Source organism: Euwallacea similis, chromosome 31 (assembly GCF_039881205.1).
Source record: "Euwallacea similis isolate ESF13 chromosome 31, ESF131.1, whole genome shotgun sequence".
NCBI classification, from domain to species: domain Eukaryota; kingdom Metazoa; phylum Arthropoda; class Insecta; order Coleoptera; family Curculionidae; genus Euwallacea; species Euwallacea similis.
The window spans coordinates 1,237,048-1,249,326 of NC_089639.1; the positions used below are offsets into that span (position 1 = coordinate 1,237,048).

A 12,279-nucleotide genomic window follows, 5' to 3' on the forward strand; every position below is an offset into this window, starting at 1 on the left:
TGCACTTTGACGTGGATTCGCTTCCACCACGGCTTTCAGATAATCGTTATCCACTTGAGTTTCAGGTCGTCCACGTGGTTCATTTGTTCAGGTTAGTTCAGATCAAAATTGCCAGAACGAAATTTCATGAACCAACGAGATACTGTTTGCTGTGAAGTGACTTCAGTACCAAACACATCATTAATATTGCGAGCCGTCTGAGCTGTTGTGGTTCCACGGTGGAACTCATATTTCATTAACACACGAATTTCACTATTTTGCATGGCTGCACAAAAATTTTTATAAAAATAAAAGTTTTCAATAATTTTTAACACTTTAAACTCTGATCGAAAGAGGAAGAATGTACCTTGTCCACATAAAAAAGTCAAGTTCAAATATAGATTTAGAGTGAAGTTATTCGCAGTTGAATGTGGCATTTCGAGAATCTACTCATTTCATACTACACGACCTAATAATTAAGTCAAGGTCCGGAGTTTTTCCAATAGACATTGCATAGTAATTAGTTTTGTAATCACCCCTCTATTTGATTAGATATATACATAAATACAGCTTGGGGGTAAAAACAGAAACTCTTCCCAATAGAATCTCGACCAGAATAGTTGATTATAGTAGTGACTAGTAGAACCAACGCGTTTTTGTTGTCAAACCTATCTCCCTGCATCGGGGTACATAACACTTTCAAAAACTTATAAATTTCCATATCGCTGCGATTTCCATGTACAGCAACGATTACAGCGTGTCTTTTCATTTCTTGAGTTAAATTATTGTCCCCCATTATTGATTTAAAAATAAATAAACCAAAAAAAGTTATTACTTATCAGTGGTGGCCACATACGTAGGTGTCCTTAAATACTTGACGCACCCTGTATTATAATTTTCAATTAAATTTAATATTATTTAAAATAAAGAAACGTTTCTCATGGTGTACATTGTTTTGTAATGTCAATATGAACTGACTACTTTAAAATAATGTTACGGTAAAATGAGCGATGTATTATAAATGTGGGATCCACTTGTCAGACCGCTCAGTTGTACATAGTTTTTAAATATTATTCTATAAGTTAGGATTAAGGAATGGGACACGAGGGCGATTTACCCTTAAGGTACGCCTATAGTTGGTGTTACCCGGTATCCTGGGTTTTTTCCACGACGCGCTGTTAGCATGGGAAGTGCAATTCTGGTTCCGCTTGACAAGATTTTCGCCAAGAGCTGGGTACCAGATGTGGACGCAATGGCTCTATGCGGAGGGTTGTCCCGATGCCTTTAAGTATTGTCTAGACATGGTATGCCCATGATTTACGACCATTGATGTTAATACCTAAGGCTAGGGAGAACGCGGATCGCTCTCTTTTTCCTGGCTTCCTCGTGGATTGAAGACTCAAGAGGAGTCGTGCTCGCGCTTTTTAAATTTGTGCTAGGTTTTATATAATATATTCGTGTCGTTAAGTTAACGCGGCTATCATTGAAAGGTCGACATACATTAAAATATATTATAAATCTCCAATACATACATTATTCTATGTTTCTCTATATTACTTTAACAATATTAAATACTATTGCAATAATAATAATTCATATAATAAAACAATACGTATAAAATAAAACTGTCTGAAACCAATTCAGACTTTGGGAACTCCTAATTTCAGCAAAAAAGTAGGCCTGAAGGCTGATCATAAACCTGGGCGACTATCCCGGAATAATTCACAATCTAGATTCCTTAGAGGTCTTTTATCTCTATTATTGGCCGGAATTGAGCTCTAGTTTAAGAATCATCTGGTGTTGGTGTCAGAGCCATGTGGAAAACTCGTTTCACCAGATGTCTGGTATCAGGATAGGTACTGACTGATAATCAGTGCCTGTAAATAATTGAACTCAAGGGTCGTCTAGGTACCACTATGAGAAACCACAGGTGGATTCCACACATGGCCCTCAAATCGTTTGGAGGCCTATTATATTGACCAGGCCCTTGTAGTGGTTATTGTAACTAGACACTAATTGCGAAAACTTTTTAAGATTTCGGTTTTCCCAAATTATTGAAAGAAAACAGATTCCTCGGATGTGAGAATTTGCCTACGAGTGTTTTCATTGGTGCACCCCAAAAGGGAGCCTGAGCAGTAAGTCTTGATCGCCTCCACACAAGACCTTTGGAGTCGGTCACTTTTTGAATCCGGGTGTGAACGCATATTCACTAATATACGTGTATTTACGAGTTATTTGTAAGGACGAAACTCTCTCGGATTTTATCCAGTTATTATAAAATAAAGGATATATTTGTTTTAAATTTCTCGAAAACTTTTATTTTACGAACCGTGTTCCTGAGTATGGACGGATAGTTGTACTTCGGGGCACCGAAAAGTTGGCAAAATATTGGAATTCGAATAACATAATGAAAGGTCGACAAAGGTCAGTCCCCAGATTGTGTGAATCTTATAAACTCATTAGGCGCACTTTATTACATCTACAATGCGGCAAGGAAAAGATTGGATTGACCGTCAATTGAGGTATCGTCTTTCCATCCTCCTTTGTCGACTGAGACGGTTCCACCCCCTCCAGAGGGATGAAGGCGAACCAATGGGAATAAAGGAACTACGAGAAGTTTTTCATTAGGAACTCAACAAAGAGCAGTCTTTATCAAGTTGTCATCAAGAACTGTCAACATAAAATGAAACTAAGTTCCACTCTTGCAAACACTACTTACTAATTATCAAAGAAATACATTTAATAAAGCAAATCACAGCAAGCAAGTGCATCAATTCAGTTTCTCTCGGTCTGACACAAACGAAAGTGGTCCTTCGGTGATACACAAAACCTAGAACCAGCCGCGGAAACAGATACCACTAAGTTGCATCAGTTCTTGGAGAGGTTGAGTAGCAACCATACCCGACAGAAACTTTATACTGTTTCTAATGTAAAATTTAGTAAAATGCAAGTAGCTCCCTTTGCCATTTCGCTACAGGTTTATTTTAAAAAAATTGAAACAAACTTTTCGAACAACTTAATAGAAGTAAGATAAGGGTACATTCTTACTTCTTTAAGTAGTGTTGTCAAGCCAACTTTTGATAACTGTGAAATTGCTCTACAGTGTTACTTAGGTGTGACCACTACTGTTACCTCCGAAACGGTGAGAGCTGTAGTAAAATTGGTTAAACACGAAACAGGTCATTTTTGCCAAATTGTTTCTAATTGTACGAAAAAATTTTAAATTGGTCAAAAATTGCTGATTTGATTAAAAAAGTTTAATATGGTTTTTTGTTAGTGTCACTCACTCTACGCTAAGATATTGATACCAACTTATTTTTTTATATAGTGTGTTTGAAAACTGCACGTCACTATTTCAGGTACGTATTCTCAAGTGTAACATATAAAAAAAGTTCATATAAACATGGGTGCTATCTCTACCAGTGGCGGAGTTACAGGGAATCAAAGTATAAGAAAATATTAAGTTTTTTTTTTATTGCGCTTGACTTATTGCAGATAGAGCCTTTAAATTTTATACGCGTACTAGGTAATGGCTGCTGCTTAACACGATACTAAATTGCCTTCAACTACTATACAGGGTATTGCATTTTTTAAGGTTTTGCTTCTTAAAATCCTTTAGAAAAACTTGCTAGTACACCACTGATGTATTCTAATATTTTTCTTTAATTTTCCAATCTATTACCTAAATTGTATCTCTCTTGAGTTTTGATCGAATTCTGTTCAGTTTCCTCATAAATTAATTATTTATTGAATTAAGTTATATTTTCAGACGTCAGGAAGTCTGTAATATTTTGATATTTTTTATTAAAAAGACTGATACACAAAATTGTAATTTTAAAGTATAAATTTAAAACGAAGCAGAATTTAAAGGAACTGTTCAAAGTGACATCCATTGTTTTGAATGCAGCATTGATTACGACGAATCCATGCATCTTGGGCACTTCATATAGCCTCAGGACAACGTCTGAATATGTGACTGAATTAAATAAATAATTAATTTATGAGGAAACTGAACAGAATTTGACCAAAACTCAAGAGAGATAAAATTTAGATAATAGATTGGAGAATTAAGGAAAAATATTAGAATACGTCACTGGCGTACTAGCAAATTTTTCTAAAGGATTTTTTGGAACAAGACCTCAGAAAATGCAATACCCTGTATAGTAGTTGAAGGTAATTTAGTCTTGCTTTAAACAGCACCCATTACCTAGTACGCTTATAAAATTTAAAAGCTCTATTTGCAGTAGGTCAAGCACAGTAAAAAAAAACTAATATTTTTTTACACATTGATACCCTGTAACTCCGCCACTGATCGAGATAGGATCCATGTTCATATGAACTTTTTTCTTTATTTTGCACTAGAGAATACGTACCTGAAATAGTGCCGTGCAGTTTTGAAACACCTTGTATACAGATCAAGTATATTTATATAAATTTTCGTGTCGTGAATTTTACCGTTGAAATAAGGTAATTTAAGTGAGGTTAGATATTTGCTTATGTTTTTCTTTACGTTTAATCATACCACAATATATTTTTTTAATTTTAAAGTAGAAGAAACAGTAAGCACAAATTCAAAATCGAATTTTTTGGTAATATTTCACCCTTTATATACCTAAAATATACGTGTCGGAAATCGAAAATTACATTTGCGACTGTAGTAAATTTGCTTCACAAATGTTGAATTTAGTACGTCCCCAATCTTGACGGTTAACCAACCATCCGTCCGATTCCAATGGTCTATATTAACAAACATTGGTTAATGTGGTGTATGAAAATCATCTTGTTTTTAGTTGTTATCATTATCTTATCTTGGGAGGTTTAACAAATCTACCATCCTTGCCATTACAGATTATTATTTATGAGAAATTCATTGCAAATGATTTTCATTTATAGGTAGTAAGAGAATCAGAGCTACAACCATGTCTGATAAAAATACTCCTGAAAAAAAATCCCTCTCTATGGGGGCCCACACTTTGCCTGTGCCTGTGGATTTGTTTGCACTAAATCGTAGAAGGCTTGTAGAAGCCTTAAAGGAAAAAGCTTTAGATTCTATTGTACTTTTACAAGGAGGAGATGAAGTACCCTTTTATGATACAGATATCACATATAATACTTTCCGGTAAGTTTCTAATTTGGCTGATTTTTAATTAATATATAAATATTTTCTTATTTTACTTTTACAGTCAAGAGTCCTATTTTATGTGGGCCTTTGGTGTAACTGATGCAGGCTGTTATGGTGCATTAGATGTGAAAACAGGAGATAGTTATCTCTTTATTCCAAGGCTCCCAGAGGAATATGCAGTTTGGATGGGGCCTCTTCTGCAGAAAAATGATTTTTCAAGCAAATATGGCATTCCACATGTCTATTATGTGGATGAGCTTAAAGGTGTATTGGAAAGATTAGGCAGAAAAATTTTAACTTTAAAAGGTAAAAACAAGGTTTTATCTTTCTAGAATTTGCACAGTGTTTACTAAGGATATAGATTTCTTAATAGTCATCAATGATTTCTAAAATTTGTCCAGTACAGAGATCTCCTGCCAAGAATGATTATCGGGAAATATATGTTGATGAAGTTGATTTCTGATATTTCTTGTCATCTTTTTAATGATCTCTTGCATTTCTTGTTATTTTCAAAATCCCTTCGATAAAGTAAAAGAAATATGAAATACACCTATCCTACTGCAGTTCCTTTTCTGTAAGATGTTAATGGCAGCTCTAACTATAAAATTTTACGCTTCATTTTGAGGGTTTTATTATGGCTTAATTCATCTACTGAGTTTGAAAACATTCAGATGAGCCATTTTTTAATAGTAAACCTCTTAATAAAAATATCTTTAAAATGGCCCTTTTTTTGTCCAAGAAGCTTAGGTAGTATAAGCATTTAACATATAGTATATAATATTGCCAAGTTTTTTGTAAATCCTGCATTAAGCTATAAAGATGGTTTATATACGAGTTCTTCTTTAAGGTGATGCTAAGATATTACTAATTTTTTTGGGAGGCTAATTATGCCTCTCACAGATCTGAGCATATCTTTAATGAAAGATATCTAGAAAAACTAGTGTGTAAAAATCAATGTCAAAAATTATTTTCAAAGTTTCGAGTCATAAGTTCTCTTCAAAATATGTTAAGATCCAAAAACCTTAACATTGTAGAAAAACTTAAGATTCAAAATTCAAACTATTGTTAAGATGACGTCTTCCATTTTGATAAATAATTATGAGGTTTTTGGTATTGGTGTGAAACTTGAAAAAAGACTTTTTGAAATAGGAAATAATTTACTTTGTGTTCTATTTGATAAGATGCATTTTCACGTTAGCTTTCAAAAATACAATTGACTCAATCAATCTCATAAGCCTATGCTGTTACAACGTACACGGGCAAAATGACTATTACCATCTTTTTTTTAACGTATGATGACATGACGACCTATCGACGTCATTAATAAGTTCCTATCAATAAGTGTGTCGACAAAACGGTTAAGATCATCAGCTTCTCTGCATCAATTCTATGTAGATACATGTTTAATGTTGTATCACGAGGTATAAAAGATCTTCGTGCTGTTTTCATTATCGCTATTTACAAATTACCTCCCATTTGGTATGGCAACGGTAAAGCCAATACAGCGGCTATAATCGTCCTCATCGACGTTGATCATTGTGAAATACAGATTTAGTTCTTGTTATTATGGTATCGTTCTGTTCTATTTTATTACTTTTTATATATACTCTTATTATTAAACTAAAAAATAAATATGTGATAATTTTATGTAAGATCAAAACAGTGAAAAAATTATAAAAGCGAATTTTGTCATGAAATTTGGTATATGGGGTTAAAATAATATTTTGAACAATTTTTCTAATAATTTTTTTCGGTATCTTTAACGTGAAGCAAAATATCGAGAATTAATCTGTTCTTGAATTTGTAGTAGACCGAGTTCACAATTCAGATGTCAGTTGAATATCTTAAAAAATGTAACCCATCAACTTGTATGACAGCAAAAATTCAAATCTGTATACCTTCAAGCAGCGAAAATATGGGGGTGTCTTAAACATGTATAGCAAAACAGTTTTAGATATAATTCAAACGTTTTTTAAATAACAAAAAATAAATGAATATACATACCTACAGCTACCAAAAAACCAACATGCTATACAGAGTGGTCCTTTAGGAACTGCATCAATCAATTTTGGAAAACCTATCAATTGGAAAGATCTGTAAATTTAGAATGATATGAAAGTCGATGGTAGCAACGCGCCGAAAGTATTTTCAAGAAGGCGACATTTTCGGATATACCTGAAGCAGCTGTCAACTGACTTATTTTAAATAGAATGCCCTACATATTATTGAATTTTTGGATTCACTTTCAAGTTCTATGAATATGTCAAATACCATATCCTGTGATTTTCGACTGTTTTCATAATAATGCCTTTTGAAATATTATACTTTATACACTTTCCACGGCTGTAACTTCCGCCTGATTAAAGTTCAAGCGCAATGGACTTTACATCTTTATTTTAACGTTTTATGTTAATTTTTGCCTATATTTTCTATATTTGTGAATCTCAATATTTAGATTTACATTGGAAAGTTCATGTAAGAATGTGAAACCAATTTTGCTCTAACTTTAACTGTTCGTTAGTTACAACCACGGAAGGTGCTAAATTACCATATTTTAAATGTCAACACTTTGAAGACAACTGAGGATCGGAATAGGTTATGTTGTATGAAATATTCTAAAATTTTGTGGCAAATTCAAAAATTCGAATTATTGTCCCTATTAAAACGAGAAAATTGACATTACCTCTGGTCTAATTGAACCTGCCGCCATTCTAAAAATATTTTAAATGTGTTGTTTCTATAGATTTTTCGTTCTCACCTAAATTTTAAGATTTTTCCAATTTAGTGCTTTCCATAATAAATCCGTGTATCTCCTGGACGACGTGGAGAAGGAAAGCAAAACTGACATGTTGACATACAAACTTCTTTTGAATTTCGAGTGACCGCAAAATATTGAGGTAAAAGTTCTTTTCAATTTTCATATTTAGTAGTCTATGAAGATAATAGTAACACAGTTGATTAAAAGAAACCAATAAAATTCAGTTCTAAATTGCTAATTAATCATTAGCTTGTTCAAAAAAAATTCATGCAATAAATTTGTTTTCTATAACTGCAATTCTTTTTCCAGTTACATGAATTTGAAACTGACTGTTTCCGAGAACGTTCACTAACCGTAAAACACTGTATACAGGGTTATTCACCCAAACCGTTCATTAGAAATTTACTAAGATCTAAAAGTGATACGAATTTGAAAATTTGGAGTTAAATTAAGTTCGAATTATACTATTTTTAAAAAATATTTTCAACTTGCTTTTTGCTGCGTTGCAACACAAACGCTTATATTCTCAATTTTGAGTCAGAATTTCACTTTAATTTTGCTACTAACGGCCATCGAAAAACAAAAACGTACAATGCAAGTAATAATTGTCATTATTTTTTTTCCACGGCCAACTACGCGAAGAATAAAAATTTACCAAAATGAATATCTACTATTAGTTTCACATAAACTTAATTATTTCGAAAAAGGTTTGGAATAGGTATAGGTAACCCTAATACAGTTCGATAGAGAATTACATTTTTTGCTTGATACTGCTTAAAGTTATAGGGTGTCCCATTTAATAAAACCAACTTTTGCAACTTCAAAAATGTAAATGTTAGGAGCTGAATTTTGGACACCCTGTATAATTCTAAGCCATATAACTAGTAAAAGTGTGAACCTAAGACTATGTATTGACATTCTGCAAAATATGGAAATTATGTCTTTAATAACTGCGGAGATATGCAATTTTAAAATTGGTCATTACAGAGGCACGTTTTTAATTCAAGGTCAAATACATATCTCAAAAACGGTAAGAACTAAGTATAGAATATTATACAGAAAGTGTACCTAAAATATTATGTAAAATCTAAAAATAAAATAATATACTGGGGGTTCCATTTGAAATAAGCAAGTTACAGCTATTTCCGGTTAAACCGAAAGTGACAGCAAGTTGAAAATATTTAAAAAAATAGTATATGTCGAACTTAACTTAAGTCCAAATTTTCAAATTCGTATCACTTTTAGATCCTAGTAAACTTCTAATGAACGGTTTGGGTGAATAACCTTGTATAACGCAACCTTGTGTACAGCCGCGCGTAATAGTATTTCACTAAAAATTAAGTTAGTTCAGGTTATATTTTCTAAAATTTTAAATAAAAAAAACTCTTCATAACGATGGATATTAAATATTTTTATTAACCCATATCAAATCAACAAGTTTTACATATTATATTTTAGTTGTTTATAATTCAACAAGATGGTGTAAGGGTATTATTCTTTGGTTTGACATATAATTTGACATGTCAACTTTGTTGATTCTTTCAACACTTTCCGCTATATACTAAAGTCACTCAATAATGAAAGTAAAAATAACGACCGCCATTTTGTGTCACAAATCGGTATGGTATTCAAAAGCAGAAAGTTTGATAACCCCAACTAACTTTAGTTGCTTAGACTGACATTGCAATCATTGAATTGATCAACGGCAATGCAAATTGGTTGTCGGTTGGAACTAGAGGATTAAAATATTGTTTTTTTTACATTTTTTGTTAAATTGTGTTGTAAAATAGCCGCCGTTGCCGTTATTTTATTTAGTGAACGATTTTATTGTATGCCACCGTTGCCTAATTATTCTTTTAAATCTAATTTCAACTTGTAATCGCTATTTAACTCATTTGGTATGAAAATTGTACTGGTCTTTATTAAATTTTTAGTTATGTTTGAAATCCTTTGTTATTGGTGTATGACAAATCAAAATATTGTTATTAACGGTTATTTCGCAATGTATCCATAAAAAAATTATAAATATGCTATCTATCAATTATTTCAGTACCAATTAAGTAATTAATACTCAAGTAATTGATAGATAGCATAATTGGTAATGGTTCAATAACTACATCGTTGAATTGTTAAAAAACAATAAATAGGAGAAATCGGAAAATTTAGGGTGTATCTAAGTTTATGGAGGTGATTCTCGTAAAACATTTTTTCAAAATGGCAGGATGTGCGATTGCTTTTTTTAAATGAAACAATATGTATATCTTACTTTTTTAGATTCTCTTCCAATTCTAAGAATATTTCGTGTTACATGACCTATCCCGATTTCTAACTGTTTTTGATATATTAAAATAACGTTTAAAATATGACAGTTTTTGCTGTTTCAAGTGCCATAATTTTGAAACATATTAAGTTAGAGCAAAAATTTTTTTAGATTCCTAGATATCCCGAAATTTACAAGATGAATCTAAATATATTAGATAAATGTCAAAAATTAAAAAAGGATTGACATCGCTAAATTGCAAAATGATGCATCAGGTAGATCTTGGAAAGATAAGGCAGAGAAGTGGCATGATTTTTACTTTATTTTAAATCATTCCGGAGATACGGCACTCGAAGCGACGAAAACGGTCATATTTCATACATCAATATAATAGATCGATAGTGCCATTTATGAACCATTATTCCAACATATAAACATAGGTTCACCAATGGTCGTTTTTAAGATGCAAGGTGTTAAAGTTTTAATATTTTTTATAGCCCTCTGAGTTCGTGAGATATTGAGCTGACATTTGGAATATAGCTAACTGTTTAGTTTGTTATTTTTTTCCTAGGGTTATACACACTTTTACCTTCCAAAACTTTTTTGTGGCCCATTACTGATCGGTTTTTCCTAAAAATCTGAATTTCTTGTTTTATTTAGAAACTTTTTTGTCTTTTGCATTAACTCTGCACAGTTGTGCAATTATTTTCCAGAGAATTAGCTAAATCAACCAACCACTAACATAATTTATTATGTACAATTTCATTCAATTTCGACACCCTTCCCATTTTATGCAAACATATATGTATGTATATATATAATATACAAGGTGTTTGGTACAGTGATAGAAAGATTTCAATAGGAGATAGATGGAGTCATTTCGAATTTATATACATGATCATTTTTATCCTTATTCAAAGTCTCATGGCTTTATAAATATCGGGCTTCTTATATTTTTATACGAAATAATTCAGTTGATAAAATTAAATACATTTTTTTAGTATTAAATACTTTCCGTTTTTGGAAATATGGTTTAAAATATTCTTAATATGACAAAGTAAAACAAAAATTAATGTGTAAAAATATTTTGGATCCAATTTATTTTTCCATTTCACACAAAATTCAAATAGTATTGAAAATTTCTCTATTGTATATTCTTTTAAATGATATATGACATTATGACAAAATTATAGTTCACAAAATTAAAAACGAAAGAAAATATTAAGCACAACAAGAAAATAAGCGACATTAAATTTAAAGAAGTGTTAATCATTTTAAAATTTATAGAGCTAATTCTAATTTAAACAATATTACTATTAATTAATTTAATTTTTAAAATGAGACCCTCCAGTTTTAATCCATTTATTTACCGCCTCTACTCTTCTCTTTCTACTCTCCTACTTTGGCGGATGTTTCAAAACGATGAGATTTTGTATAAGGATAAATTTGTTCATTCAATTGTTCATCAATCAAATTGTTCATCAAAGATTCAAAATTACCCTATCTATCTCCTATTGAAAACTTTTTATCGCTCTACCATAGATGCTGTATATAGTTTTGCAACGATATAGCAAAAATATTTTCTTATAACATCAACTAAAAATCCATAAGGTAAATCAAATGTTTTATAAATTTAAATTTAAGAAATGATCCTTGGCTTCGCTACTCGACAGAATATTTTTTTTAGGAACATACTTTTATTAAAAATTTTGAACAAGGATTGTATAAACAGTTTTTTTATAAATATAATAATATACAGGATAATACTAATCATACGGGAGTTTAGTAGGGGTAATAGTAGGTCATTATTGAAAATGGCAAATCTATGTATGATTTAAGGAAAAAAGAGTTCTAATAAATCTTTGCTTACTTTGCCTATCTTTACTTCTTTATCTATGCCAATCGTTTGTAAGAATTCAGAGGGAATTTTTTTGAAGGGTGATAAAAAAAATATCATCGTGTAGATTTTTGCAAATAGTTGGCATGTCTCAAAATGTAAGCTCTAATATTCCTACTAACTACTTTCAAAGTTTGAGCTAAATAACTCATAACCTTTAGGAGTTATAAAGGAAAAAAAATAAAACTTTGATATCCCGTATTTAAACTTTTTTACTTCATTTTTGTCCATTGGATATGCTGATAAAATTATGCGGCTTTATT

At 31.5% G+C, this 12,279-nt stretch overlaps 1 protein-coding gene across 1 annotated transcript in view; it reads left to right on the forward strand.

Annotated features, from left to right (window-relative positions):
- The first annotated feature begins 4,448 nt into the window (after nucleotides 1-4,448).
- Dip-C (dipeptidase C) overlaps nucleotides 4,449-12,279 on the forward strand; it is a 32,037-nt gene continuing 24,206 nt past the window's right edge. The window contains exons 1-3 of the mRNA XM_066403832.1: nucleotides 4,449-4,460; nucleotides 4,873-5,098; nucleotides 5,163-5,407. Coding sequence (XP_066259929.1) covers nucleotides 4,899-5,098; nucleotides 5,163-5,407 — 445 coding nt within the window. The 5' untranslated portion in view covers nucleotides 4,449-4,460; nucleotides 4,873-4,898. The remainder of the gene's footprint in view (nucleotides 4,461-4,872; nucleotides 5,099-5,162; nucleotides 5,408-12,279) is intronic.